The sequence below is a fragment of the Austrofundulus limnaeus genome, unplaced genomic scaffold, assembly GCF_001266775.1.
Source record: "Austrofundulus limnaeus strain Quisiro unplaced genomic scaffold, Austrofundulus_limnaeus-1.0 Scaffold10, whole genome shotgun sequence".
NCBI classification, from domain to species: Eukaryota; Metazoa; Chordata; class Actinopteri; order Cyprinodontiformes; family Rivulidae; genus Austrofundulus; species Austrofundulus limnaeus.
Genome location: NW_013952412.1, coordinates 4,886,209 through 4,899,532, shown reverse-complemented (window position 1 = coordinate 4,899,532; position 13,324 = coordinate 4,886,209). Strand labels below are relative to the sequence as shown.

The window sequence follows — 13,324 nt, the reverse complement described above, 5'->3', positions numbered from 1 at the left end:
ATTGTACCTAGGTGAAGCCTGTWWYTWKYRTWYAMCTKGMAWSWYTKCCTTTCTTGGTTAATTTTTTTTCTTCTAACTTTGAAAAGTGGGTTGGTTTTTGTCCTTACCCCATTTTGGCATGACTGTGGTCAGATTGATGCTCATTGGCTAACCATACATATACGTCACACAAGCTCGCTTATGATTAGTTGGGAGAATARTCACGTGTTCATCGACAGCCAATCGGGTGAGAAGTTTACAAATCGCTACATTGAGGTTGACTTAGCCATGCACGTAGAAACTGCTACACTCACGAAATACATTTCAGAYAGAGGAGTTTAAAGTTTTGGGGTTATATTTTCAGCACAAATATCAGTTTACAGACATAAAGCTATGCCTGAAGATAACGACAATCCCTATTTAGTCTCATGTTCCGCTCCTGTGAATATCGCTGTCATTAAATACTGTAAGTACCCCTTGTGTTTGTTGAGCCTTATCTGTTCCTGAAGTGTTTATTTGACTAAAAGTCTCGCTATTTTATGTCCAATAAATTGATGAATTAGTTTCAGGTCTGGTAGACAGTTGTATTGTAACATCTCATTAACAGCTCAGTTGTGATCTGTGTTTAACACTGATTATTTTCCAGGGGGGAAAAGGGATGAAGATTTAATTCTGCCCATCAACTCATCTTTGAGCGTCACCCTGCATCAAGACCAGGTTTTAAAATAAACAAGTTTTCCATTAGTTTTGTGAACTGTAAAGGCTGTCAACCTGATGTGGTTTGTTCTAAAACAACGTGCAAGAAATGTAACTGAGACATGATACATTAATAATTAAACAACAAAAAAATTTGACTTAATGCTTGGGCGTTGAGTAATTAAAATAGCATTATGTGATTTCTATTAACACTTTTTACTCGTGACATCAAACGGGACACTATATTTATGATAGAAACAGTTTGACATTACCCTGCATTATTTTTACTTTATCTGTTTAGCTGAAAACCACCACAACTGTTGCAGTCAGCAGATTATTTAAAGAGGACAGATTGTGGCTGAATGGGAAAGAGGAGGACATAACACATCCAAGACTACAGTCCTGTCTGAGAGAGAGTGAGTTATATTTGTTTACTTTTTCATTTCTTAAAAACATTAAATGTTTTGTGGAGGTCACAACTTTTTTCCCCCCCCCCTGTATTCAGTCAGACGATTAGCACGGAAGAGGCGTAACGATGGAAACCCTGATTCCGCAGGATTGTCTCATAAAGTCCATATCTGCTCTGTTAACAACTTCCCCACTGCTGCAGGACTGGCCTCTTCAGCAGCTGGATTTGCTTGTCTCGGTGAGTGGGTGTGACAAAAATAGGACAATTAAGGATTATATTAAATTGCTTATGTGCAGCATGTTGACAACAAAAAAATGCTATTTTATGTGACATTCATCTCATATCACATACATGCTGACTAGTCTCTAATGCTCTTACTCCCCTGTGTTCAGTTTATAGTTTGGCTCAGGCGTTCGGTGTGGAAGGAGATTTGTCTGGGATTGCTCGTCAAGGCTCGGGCAGCGCCTGCAGAAGCATGTACGGTGGGTTTGTAGAGTGGAAAATGGGAAGCAGAGAAGATGGGAAGGACAGTGTTGCCCAGCAGGTGGAGCCCGAGAGTCACTGGCCTGAGCTCAGGATCCTTGTGCTTGTGGTAGGTCAGACTTTTAGTGAAACTAAACATCAGAATGAAAAATTAGTACAGAGAAAAGATGTTTTACAAGTGCAGAAATAAAAAAAAGGTTGATTTAGAAAAGCTTTACATTTTAATGTTTAAATTTGATGCAGTTTTTTTTTTGTTTTTTTCAAAGGCCAGTGCCAAGCGGAAGCCAATAGGCAGCACATCTGGAATGCAAACCAGTGTACAAACAAGTCTTCTGCTAAAGGTGCTCTAATTATTCTCTTATTTGAATTTCAGCATCTTAACATAATCTGTCTGGTGACAACTTTATCATCTAGTCAAAAGAAAACGTTGAACGTGTGCTCGTTTGTGCGTGCAGCACCGAGCGGAGTCTGTCGTCCCGCGCCGGATGGACGAGATGACCGAAGCGATACGGAGAAAAGACTTCCCTGCGTTTGCTGAACTAACCATGAAGGACAGCAACCAGTTTCATGCCTCCTGCCTCGACACATACCCTCCTATCTTCTACCTCAGCAGCGTTTCTCAGCAGGTCATCCACTTGGTGCATCGTTACAACCGGCATTACGGCGAGACCAGGGTGAGGGAGTCATTGTGTGACTGCTGCTTATTTGTCTTTCTATAAATACTTGTTGCATTTATACACGTAATGCTGTTACCTTTCTGGCAGCGACATTAGCAATTTAAATGATTATTATTATTGATGAATAAAACCTATAAAATTTGTGTGGATTATAAATTGAATCAAAATGAATCTACTATGGCTCAGCTGATGCTATAAAATGTTACATAAGCATTATTCTTCATAATGTCAGTCACATAGGTCATTATTTAAAAAAAATCCTTTAAAAATGCCTCTAATCATTATTTACCACATCTCCTGTTTCACCTGGCGAAAAGTTGCCTTTTATTTTTTCAGCTGAATTTTTCAAAAAGTTTTTTTTAAAGGGAACACGAAAGTTGTGAGATGACAGTCACATTCTGTTTGCGCTCTCTGTAGGTGGCCTACAGCTTTGATGCAGGACCCAATGCTGTGATCTTCACTTCACAGCAACACGTTCCAGAGTTTGTCCAGGTCGTTCAGCATTTCTTCCCTCCAGACGCAAACGGAGAAGAGTACGATGGCACTAGACTCATTCCACATTTAATCTAATATTTTTTATCTCCACACCTTTTTAATTTTTGTCACTGTTTGCTCCTTTTCCTCAGCTTTATTAAAGGTCTGCCAGTGACTGACGCTGTTCTCTCAGAGGAGCTGAAACAGGCTGTTGGTCTTGAGCCCATGCCAAAAGGAATAAACTATATTATTAGTACCAAGGTATGTCAAGAATCAATAAACACAAATAGAAAATGGGTCTTTTCTTCAACGACGTCTTTTTTTTCTGATATCTTTTAGGCTGGACCAGGCCCCCGGGTTATCAGTGATCCCTCTCAGCACCTACTCTCATCTGATGGTTTCCCCAAGAAAACTCTGTGAAGCAATACCTGAAGAAACAGCTGAACCTCACTGTGTACCAACAAAGTCAATTTTATCAAATTGAAACATTTGCTTTAGTTGTGTCAATTCAAGCACCAATTACCAAATTTTACAACTGTGTCTTGTTAATTGCAGTCAGTTTTCTTTGCTCTTGTGTAGCGCTCTATGTTTGGAAGATGGGCTCTTTTACAATAAAAAAAACACGCTTTGACTCCCAAGCCAGCCATATTTTTGTTTTCCAATATTTTAATTATAAATGTATATGTGTAAATGAGAGAATACAACCATTTTCACTTGTAGTTTTTTTAATTGATAAACGTTAAAATGTTTGAATTTTATTAGTTTTACTAATCAAACACGAATAAATTATATTTTAGTCATTAAACTGTTTTATGTTTGGTCTTTTTTTCTACTTTTGTCATTACTTCAGCTATTTTTTATGAAATAAAAACATTTTAAATATTAATTTACAAAGATATAGTAAAAGGAATGTATGTTGTGAAATACAGTAAAGCCAAAGACAGTATTTACGGTCCTTCGAGGTTTCCTTGTGTTGCATTCAGGTGCGCTCGGTTTTTTTTTTCCGCTCTTCTCTGCACCTGTTCGGGAAGTTGAACCAATAAACTCCTCCTCTTCTTCTCAGTCCCGTACTATTGAGGGAAATGACGAGTCCAAAGAAGGACTGGTTAACGAAGAGAAAGGCCCTGCCCTCCTGTGAACATCTGTTCTTACATCACGTAAACACTTTTTCTTCCTTGTGCCWGATTATTCAGGTCTCTGGTCGCCGCAGGTAGACTTCCTGCAGCTTYTATCTTCTCAGGTGAACAAGATGGGGAAGATCGAGTGGGCGATGTGGGCCAATGAGCAGGCTCTGGCTTCAGGTCTCAGTGAGTATTATAACTTTATTTAAACACCCACAGTTATCTACTGTTTATTAGAATTTAATGAGTTAAGTTAGATAAAGAGTTTAGGCTACTTTATCTTTGATTATTAAAAATATTCTTGAATTCCTGTTAGTTTTTCTAAGACGGTCTGTTATAAATCATTGTTTAATTGCACCTGAGCTTGTGTGGAGTGACAAAAGGTACATTGTGGGCTCTTGCCTTCCTGTTTTCTTCTTTCAGTTCTTCTTACTGGAGGAATAGTGGGGGTGGCTGGCCAGTTCAGAGGCTGGGAGTTTGCTGCCTATGCTGTGTATCCTTTTCAAACAAACCATCACATTATTTAAGTATATATCGAAATGGTCTTTAAAATAAAAAAAATATAATGATAATAAAGTTATTCTTGCTTTTGTTTGACCTATAAAAAGCTGCTTAGAGGAAGTTGATGTCACAGTTTATGAATCACGCGCCTAAATGTAGAAATGTGATTTTATTGAGTAAATATTGACTATAAAGTTTAAAGAGTTTCACTATTAAACCCGTGATTTTAGGAACAAAAAAGGCTTTTTGGAGATAATTAATGTACGTAAATTGCACAATGGAATGAGCGCAATCAGTTTGTTCAGATATCAAATAAAATTACAAAAATAAATACATTTTATTTGTTTTTATTTGTCTTTTTTTTTTATCATTTTCACAACTGAATCTTCCTGGGTTGTTTCCTAATACCAAATGTGCATAACTAATCACCATTGCTTTAATGTATTTTGTTCAGAAGGTGGATTTTTGGACAGTGAGGGCATTGCTTTTTTCAGTTGTTCTAACTTTATATAGAAACACTTTACACCTGGAAACCAAGACTGCTGTAAATAATTTCTACTGTGTATTTTTTTAGTTTTGATTAGAAATGCAGCTCAAGGCAGATGTACTCTGGTCATGGTCTTAAAGGACCCACTTTGACATAATCGGTTAGAGCTGTATGATGTGTTTCTATGATAACAGAACCAAAGTATCAGCCTTGACCAGTAAAAAGTGCCGCCGGTGTGTTTGTGTGTCTGCTTGAGTATCCCAGAAGCAAGAGGGCCAAGGGGACAAGTATGGAAAGATCGTAAGCACTGCTTTCATATTTCCACAAATATGATTTGGTTCAGTGTCATGAAGATCATCTTTTGATCCAACTCGTATTTTCTTGCAGAGGCCAGCACTGCTTCACCGTGTGCGTAAAAGCCTTTGGACCCCTGACGAGGAACTACTATGTCCGGGCATTTTTGCACGCTGGGTAAGTTTATTTGGCCAATTTAAACTTGACCTAAACATGCTTCCAGAATATGGTTKAAGTGAATGCATTTTTCTTGTTATCTCAACCATCTTATCTGTTGTTAGTTAGCATTCTTCACTGGAAAAGCCTTGCGACATCCAGGTCCTTGTTGTCTCACCATCACCCTGTTGTTCCTCTTAGTGTCTGTGTACCCGGAGGGTTCATGCTCGCCACTGTGCTCGGATGTGTCTGCCTCGGCATTGCCAGCCTCATCTACCTCGCAGTAAGTTGGCAGCTTTTCAGCATTATGCTGCCGCCTAGCCCATTAATGACTGGAAGCCTCACGGAAACAAAGAGTTGTTAACAAGGAAGCGATTGTTGCACACTTCTGTTGAGACATGGCCCTTTATAAAAACCTGACCAGTTAGGGGTGTGACGAAATTCCTCAGCAGCAGTCTTTCGTACAAACACAGGTGAAGCATAGTTTACACATTTTTTCTTTAATAGTATATTTGCATACAAATTGGAGCATCCAAAGTAGTTACCTGTAATTACACGTGTCATGCTTGAGGGTTGTGCTTCACAACCACCTGCTGCCAACATTGTTTTGTTTTTCCAGGCTGCCATTCGAGGCGAACACTGGGAGCCCATTCTTCCTAGGAAGGATACCCGGAAGCCGGTGGCAGAGAGTATCAAGAATCCCCCCCAGAACCCCCCACCAAGGCCTCCTCCAGAGACACGCAGGAAAGGGAAGGACGTGGAGGGAGCGGCGTACGACAACCCTATGTCTGTTACTGATGATGAGTAACCAGTTCAGTGCCATTATAAAAAGCCACACTCCTCAGATTATGTGACTGTAAACAAAATGTTTCCTGAAGTTTGTTGACAAGACAGAGATTGAACAAAATGTTGAGTGTGCTCCTTTTTACCTCAAGTTACAAGAAGGAAATGAAGTGAATGTTTGTTTTTTTTTTACATTTGAAAGAAGAGAAAGTGCCATACAGGCTGAACAAATACTATCAGTTTGCAGCACAGGTGGTGTGTTGGTGCTCACTCTGATGAGGCTGCTTTCCTTCCTGTCATTTAAGTTTATGTTAGATTTTTACAAGATGATAAGTTATGTAGTCCCTCCTTTAAAGCTTTTGTGTTTGTGCTTTTCTTGAATGCCTTGAATTGAAGTTATTCCATTTATTAGGACTGATTTTAACTGGGAAAAATAGGAATAACAGACTGTATCCAGCTGCTATTATAATATGTTTCTCTGTTCATGCTTTTAAAGTGTTGTAAATAAATCCTTTGCTTTCATTGAATATTTATAAGTTCCTGTTTATTTTCTTTTAAAAAAAATATTTAAAGAACTGACTTTTGCAACTTCCCTTCCTTGGGCAAACACTGTATTTCATTAACTCTGAATTTCCCTTTCTCATCTCAGTTCAGTTCTTTCACCACATCTTGTTGCCTTTTAGTTTCTTGTGAAGGAAAACAAATGTATTTATACAGTATGTCGGCTTGTCAGACAAGTTCTGCACGTCTGTGCCATTTCTTAACTTGAGTCTTGAACTGTATCTTTCTTCTCTTTTTTGGCAGTCACAGATGATTTGTCAAGCAGCTAAAATCTGTTAAGAAACCCCAGATACTTCCTTATTTTTTTTTACCTGGGGTTGTGTGAGAAACAACACAAAAATGACACCATTATTCGCAAGTATAGTAGCATGTTAGTATTTTATGCAGTCTGATTCATAAACTTGCATTTTTAAATTCTGTTTATTTTTACAACTGAGCTTGGGGCAGTTTTAATGACATGAACATTAGTTGTAGGGGAGAATTTGTTTTAAAGATTTGGTGAAACAAACTATTTTTTATACATCAAAAGTTCTTACACTCACGTAGTTTCTTACACTCACATAATTTCAGTTTTATTAAATGTGTTTTAATATCAAACCAAGTCTGTTAATATCTTTTGGCTGCAAAAAATGTGTGATAACAGGAGATTTATAAGAGATTTTAGACTTAAAGTTTATTCTCAATTTTAGTAGCTTATTCAAATGTTTGTAGTTTTGTTGAAAATCATACTGAAAGTAAAAAATATATAGTTTTGTTTGATCTTGTGCAAAACTGAGAACAGTATAAATTTTTTTGTCCTAATTTTGTCTTTACTGCAACCCCTCCTGGTTGCATCTTGACATGTTTAAAACAAGCATCACCTATTTTATTTGCAAATATAATATTCTTCTTACACAACAGGAGTTATAATTTTAGGCCATCGTTTCTATCATCAAAATACAAATTTAAGAAGACGTTTTGATGAACAGTAAAAAATAAAATAAACTTATAATAATCTCTATTTAAAACTTGTTAAAATCAAACTGAATTTATAAACAGACTGGCTTACAATTTTCAAATATAATGCAACGTGTTTTTTTATCATGCAATGAAGTGAAAACTATGAACTTCTTTTCAAATATTATCAAAAGCTAAAAGGATATACTTTGTTTTTGTATTTTTACTTGATCCTGACTACTTTTGGCCAATTTTTGCTGAGGCGTTATCATGTTTTGCTATTAGTTATCTATAATATTTATTTATTGTTTGGTTTTTATTTAATTTAAAATATATATATATATAATAGATTAAAATAGTTATTTAGCCAATTTGAGCACTTTTAAAATAATAAAAAGCAGATAGCGAGCGTTGTTTTTAATCTATCCTCTAGAGGGCGGTGTGACGTTTAGATGTAGTGAATATTTATCAGAAGAAGAAGAAGAAGACGTGAAATTTATCTTTACCTCATTGGTGTGTTGTCTGTCAGCTGTCAAGAAAATAAATGCATTGATAAAACAAACAAACTGAATTGTACGTGACTTCTAAATATTGAAGAATGTCCACCCGGGCTCTGCGGAGGCTCCGAGGAAAGCAGCGGGGTCAGGAGGCCTTGGACCTCGGGGATCTGGGTGAGAGCCCGGAGGAGCAGGCTGAAGGAGCCGAGACCGAGGAAGAGCAGCTGGACTCGGCGAGTGCTTCTTCTCCTGCTAACAGCAAAGGCAGAAAGGCAAAGAAAAACAAGGCTCAGAAAAACATCAGTAACATCTATGAGCTGGTAAAGTGACAAATAAAACTCACCAACTGACACTGCTGCATTGCTTGTGGCTTTTGCTATCAATTGTTTACATTTAGCTCCACAGCTTCTTTGCTAACAGGCTAACTGTAGATGTTAGCTTACTTCACATAGATAAATGTTTCTTAAACTTAGTACTTAAAAACGTCTTATTTTCAGTCTAGATAATTCTAGGAACTCTTCAATCTGTTCAAAAGAGTCCATACATTGTTATTAAATGTAGGAATGTTTTAACTGAAATTGTTACTTTTTGGAAATGGAAAAGCTTTTTAACTTTCTAAAAGAAATTTAGAATATTTAGTTATTCTTAAGTTTTTAATGATTTGGAAAAGAGTCATCAAGACTGAAAATTGACTGGCTTTAGACATGTTGGACAACAGTGACAACAGCTTCTTTTACAGCTTTGAACATTAAGATATTTTAAGTTACAACATTTTTATACTAGTCCTCATAAAAAAATTTTAGTCTCTTTTCATCATCAAATACACCAATGTTGTCTCTAAACAGAATGGGACTTTGTGTTGTAGACGTGAGCTTAGTAGACTTGATGCTAAAAGCCAGAACTGAACGTTTTTATTAGTATTTTTTGTGTTTGTGTTGTTTGTTTTAACTGAGGCACATTTTACACCAGACACTGTCTTTTCCTGTTTTTTATAGATCTGTGACGCWGACAACGAAGCGGAGAAAATTTCACCTGATGAAGAGGCTGAGAAACCAGAGAACAATAAAGCAAGTGACACAAGAAAGAATAATAATAGAGATCATGAGAAACTAGATCAAAACCCTGAGGAAATTGCCTCTAAGGTAAAACTGAAACAAACATAGTTTGTGTAAAATCTTACAGATTAACTAAAAATTTCAGATCTAAATGTGCATTTTTTCCTCCTCATGYCTGTTTTGTCTAACAGTCTGGAGACAGAGTAAAAAAGAAGAAGAAAAAGAAGAAAACAAAAGCAACGTCACAAGATGGACAAGTAAATTTATTGACTATATCTCATGTGACATGACAAGTGCAGCATTTTACTGGATCTTACACTACATAGTAAAAATGAGTTAAGCTCTTTTTAGACAATAAAATGATTTTATTACTAACCACACTGTCTTGCAGAAATTATTCAGCGAGTTGGTACAATATTATAGAAAATCTTTGTTTTTCTTGGCAACTAAATGAAAGTTAAATTTTATAGTGTTTTTCTGTGTTTTTTTTAAACTGTTATCAGGGAGAAGAACCAGAAAATATTGATTTATTGCTGGAGAACCTGGAGCAGTCCAATGGTCTGAGTCTACAAAGTGAGGATTGTGGAGGCTGTAACAGAAAATCTGTTCTAAATGTGGAGCACAGGTGGGCATACTCATTTTTTATTCAGACAAAAATACAGTAAATGACTTGAAGGTTAAATGGCACCAGAGGCATTGATCTCAACATAACCCTCTGCTGTTTGTGCATACTACTTAAAATGTGTTGCATACTCTTAACAAGACTGAGTCTTTGTAATGATATTATGTTTGTATTTGATGTTTGTTTCCCAACATCATTTGTGAGTCTGAATCCTTAAAGCTGCCACATGGTGGTGCTTATCTCTCATGGTAAAAACAAATGAAAGTGGTCTCGTAATAACTAGTGATGAACTGCAGTGGATCATTGCTTTCAATTTTGAAAAGAAATTAAACAATGTCGGCATTAACATGTTCTGATTGTTTCACAAACTGTAATTTCAGAGCAGGATGTTTCAGTGACTTTTAAAGCTAAAACATTTGTTGATAGTTAAGCATCTGTTTTTATTAACGTACCAGTAACACCACCTCTTCCAAGCCGTCATACAGAATGTAAAGTCTGTGGAGTCTTTATGTGATTTAGTAGAAACCTTTAAGTCAGAAACATTTCACCTTAATAAAAATGAATGTTTCTATTAAGAATATTTAACAAGACAGATTTTTAATCAGTTTTTTAAATGAGAAACATTACAACATGGAATTCTGTAAAAATTTTACTTTGCTCAAAATAGGCTAAAATATTATTTCTACTCTCACAGTCAATATTTATCTATTGTAAGTGCAACCTTGAGACTATTTTGTTATTAACATTGTTTTACATACGTTATCAATAATTCATCAAACTGCCTTTTTTCACGCAGTCCACATTGTTTTTGTTACGTATTAGTATTTTAATGTGAATTTTTATGCTCTTTTATTAGAAATTTAAACCCAGAGACTGAGCTGAAGAGATTCTTCGGTGCTCGAGCTGTTTTAGGAGATCAGAGGTATATTAAAAAAGTGTTTTTATTTATTTATTTATACTATTTTTTGTATATGTTAATCAAAACAAATTCGTGATTCTTTCCTTATTACACCAGACCTCGACAAAGAAACAGACATTTTCACCGCAGTACCTGGATGACCAGTCCGAAGGACACTTGGCCTCGTTTCAGCCGTCCAGGTGAGCTTTATTAGATTATCGAATTATTTTAATTGTTCATCCTGTTTTTATTTTTTTGAGTGAGCAGATTACAATCACGATCTTTACCCTTTTAAGTTTCACAGCAATTTGTGTTATCTATTGATGTGTCTAATCTTTCATATCAGAACTGATATAAATTAAGAACTCCTTACATATTCTAATTGTACTGAGTGTAAAGTTTTTTTCTGATTTTTACGCACAGTCAAACTGTTAATTTGTCAATAATGAGAGCTTTAAACTACTTAAGTAGCATTTTTTTTTTTTTCAGATTTAGAGGCAGTGTGAGATAATCCAACAGCTTCAGTGAAATAATAATGTCTTTTATAATAATGTGTTAACAAAAACAAGATCATGAGTTGTCACAGCTGTGCTGGAAATAACTGTTTTATAACCAATAAGTTTTACTTGTATAAATCACATTTCTGAGGACTGAGTATATTTTTTTGATCATTTAAGYCTAAAATGTCTGTAATGACAAAAACATAGATTTAACAATCCGTGCATGGTTCATTCCTTGTATTTTTTTTCTTAAAAAAACAGAATGTGGTTTTTCTATGTTTTTTATTTTTAAAACTACATTTAAAAATAGCTGAATTGTAAAAAAAAAAAAAAAGGTTCTACTTAAAAAATTACTTGAATTGAATTGAATAAAGCTTTATTGTCGTTGTACAGAGCACAATGAAATTACAGTTCAGAACACCCATTTATTAGCATTATTTACTGAACCAGAAATCCTCATGGCCTGAACTCCTGGGGTGTTAAGTTTTCACTGAGCACTTTAGATCTGGACAAAAGTCTTATTTAGGGGAAGTCGAAATTGCCGTGAACAAAATTATTTTAATATATCAAGTTATGCAAAATAGAGTTCGAGTGCAGCCGCTGCCATCTTCCAGCCACTATAAACTCATTCTTTGACAACTTCCATCATCTCCAATATCGCTACATTTCAAAACAACAATCGTATATTTTATTATGGATTTAGCTGAGCGAAGTAAAAATCAAACACTGTGGATTTTTTTATTAGTTCAGTTTTACATTTTTACATTTAGGTTTTGAAAATGGAAAAACCAAAAAACACTTTGTTGTTTTCTTTTTGTGATTTTATTTTGAAATAATGAAACCAAAGAACGAACCATATGCAGATTTTTAACTGTATTCGTGTATGAGTGATGTTTTTATTTTAATTGTGAAAAATGGCTCCTCAGGAATTTCAATGACCTTACTGGAGTCAAAGAATGGCCTTCAGTACTTCACCTTCGAACACGGTCGGGACTACCAACAAGTACAGTTCAAGTTCCTGGATGCAGTTGAGTCCATGGATCCGAACAATATTGTTGTAAGTTTTCCTGTGTGTCCTGTCTGGACTCTGTATTTTATTCTCAGAAAAGGGACTGCGTGTCATGAAAACACAGGCCACAAAAGCCCTGATTCTTCTCCTTGTCTTTGATTTCTTTATTAAACTTTGATCAGTCTTTATTAAAATAAATAACACACTCCAACTGTCTTATTGTGTAAGTCTTTATGTAACATAAGAAAGCAGGTTTTGCTGAAAATAATGTTGATCATATTTTGTGTGGCGGCTGTGGTGAAGTGGTTAGGGGAGTCGCCCCCCCCCCCCCATTCCAGCTGTCTTAGTCGTTATATGGACTTATACATACATGTTTAACATACATGTTTAACATACATGTTTACTCACAATCTGCTCCTTACAGCTCGATTTACCAAAAACAATCTGTATATTTTCATCCAGCTCTGTTAAACTGATTATTATCTTCTCTATATCTGCAGGCCCTGCTTCAGCTCAACCCATACCACATCGATTCTCTGCTGCAGCTTTCTGAYGTCTGCCGGATACAGGAGGATCAAGAAATGGCCAGGGACCTCATTGGTGAGGATCACGGTTTCCCTTTGAGTCATGCCGACACTAAAAAGTTCTAGATTAATAAAACTGTGTTTTCTAGAAGATTTAAAAAATCCTTTATTCTTAACCTCATTGTTCAAGTTCAAGTTTCAAGTTTATTTATTTATATAGTGCCAAGTCACAACATATGTTGTCTCAGGGCACTGTACATAAAAAGAATAATGTAAAGAAGAAACCAGCAGGCTGTGTTGAATCACTTCATCACAGTCTCCCATCGTGAGCAAWCAGTGGAGAGGAAAAACTCCCTGCTAATCAGGAAGAAACCTCCAGCAGAACCAGGCTCAGGACAGGAGGCCATCTGCCTCGACTGGCTGGTTGGGGGACAGGAAAGAGACACAGACAAACACAGAAGAACTGGTCCAGGACTGGTCTAGGTGCATCTTCTTCTGGAAGAGACAAAGAAAAAAATATGATAGAAATAATAACAATAAACATGTAGAGAAGAGAGACTAGTGCTCAGTTTGTGCTCCAGCAGTCTAAGTCTATAGCAGCAGAAATGAAGAATAATTCAGGAAACCTAAGACTTAACTATATGATTTATCAAAAAGGAAAG

General features: G+C 36.1%; 3 protein-coding genes across 3 annotated transcripts in view; all 3 read left to right on the top strand.

The window, feature by feature from the left end:
* The first annotated feature begins 239 nt into the window (after window positions 1-239).
* mvda (mevalonate (diphospho) decarboxylase a) lies at window positions 240-3,366 on the top strand. The gene is made up of 10 exons (XM_014001922.1): window positions 240-445; window positions 626-696; window positions 977-1,091; window positions 1,181-1,321; window positions 1,477-1,676; window positions 1,834-1,908; window positions 2,023-2,241; window positions 2,662-2,777; window positions 2,871-2,979; window positions 3,058-3,366. Exons 1-10 carry the CDS (start codon window positions 373-375, stop codon window positions 3,136-3,138), a joined length of 1,200 nt encoding a protein of 399 aa, XP_013857376.1. The 5' UTR covers window positions 240-372; the 3' UTR covers window positions 3,139-3,366.
* Window positions 3,367-3,690: 324 nt separating this feature from the next.
* cyba (cytochrome b-245, alpha polypeptide) lies at window positions 3,691-6,587 on the top strand. Its single transcript, XM_014001921.1, has 7 exons — window positions 3,691-3,875; window positions 3,959-4,025; window positions 4,263-4,332; window positions 5,053-5,127; window positions 5,215-5,298; window positions 5,479-5,560; window positions 5,897-6,587. Exons 1-7 carry the CDS (start codon window positions 3,801-3,803, stop codon window positions 6,083-6,085), a joined length of 642 nt encoding a protein of 213 aa, XP_013857375.1. The 5' UTR covers window positions 3,691-3,800; the 3' UTR covers window positions 6,086-6,587.
* Window positions 6,588-9,612: 3,025 nt separating this feature from the next.
* tcf25 (TCF25 ribosome quality control complex subunit) overlaps window positions 9,613-13,324 on the top strand; it is a gene marked incomplete at its 5' end in the record, with an annotated part of 15,614 nt that continues 11,902 nt past the window's right edge. Inside the window, 5 exon segments of the mRNA XM_014001920.1 lie at window positions 9,613-9,734; window positions 10,588-10,653; window positions 10,747-10,829; window positions 12,056-12,186; window positions 12,639-12,738. Coding sequence (XP_013857374.1) covers window positions 9,613-9,734; window positions 10,588-10,653; window positions 10,747-10,829; window positions 12,056-12,186; window positions 12,639-12,738 — 502 coding nt within the window.

What these genes read in the sequence shown, in the direction of transcription:
- cyba (XM_014001921.1), top strand. Translation starts at nt 3,801, where the DNA reads ATGACGAGTCCAAAGAAGGACTGGTTAACGAAGAGAAAGGCCCTGCCC. An exon ending in GAGTTTGCTGCCTATGCTGT is followed by an intron (nt 4,333 to 5,052) that starts GTATCCTTTTCA and finishes ACCAGTAAAAAG; the next exon opens with TGCCGCCGGTGTGTTTGTGT. An exon ending in CCAGCCTCATCTACCTCGCA is followed by an intron (nt 5,561 to 5,896) that starts GTAAGTTGGCAG and finishes TTGTTTTTCCAG; the next exon opens with GCTGCCATTCGAGGCGAACA.
- mvda (XM_014001922.1), top strand. Translation starts at nt 373, where the DNA reads ATGCCTGAAGATAACGACAATCCCTATTTAGTCTCATGTTCCGCTCCT. An exon ending in TATCGCTGTCATTAAATACT is followed by an intron (nt 446 to 625) that starts GTAAGTACCCCT and finishes ATTATTTTCCAG; the next exon opens with GGGGGAAAAGGGATGAAGAT. An exon ending in AAACAAGTCTTCTGCTAAAG is followed by an intron (nt 1,909 to 2,022) that starts GTGCTCTAATTA and finishes TTGTGCGTGCAG; the next exon opens with CACCGAGCGGAGTCTGTCGT.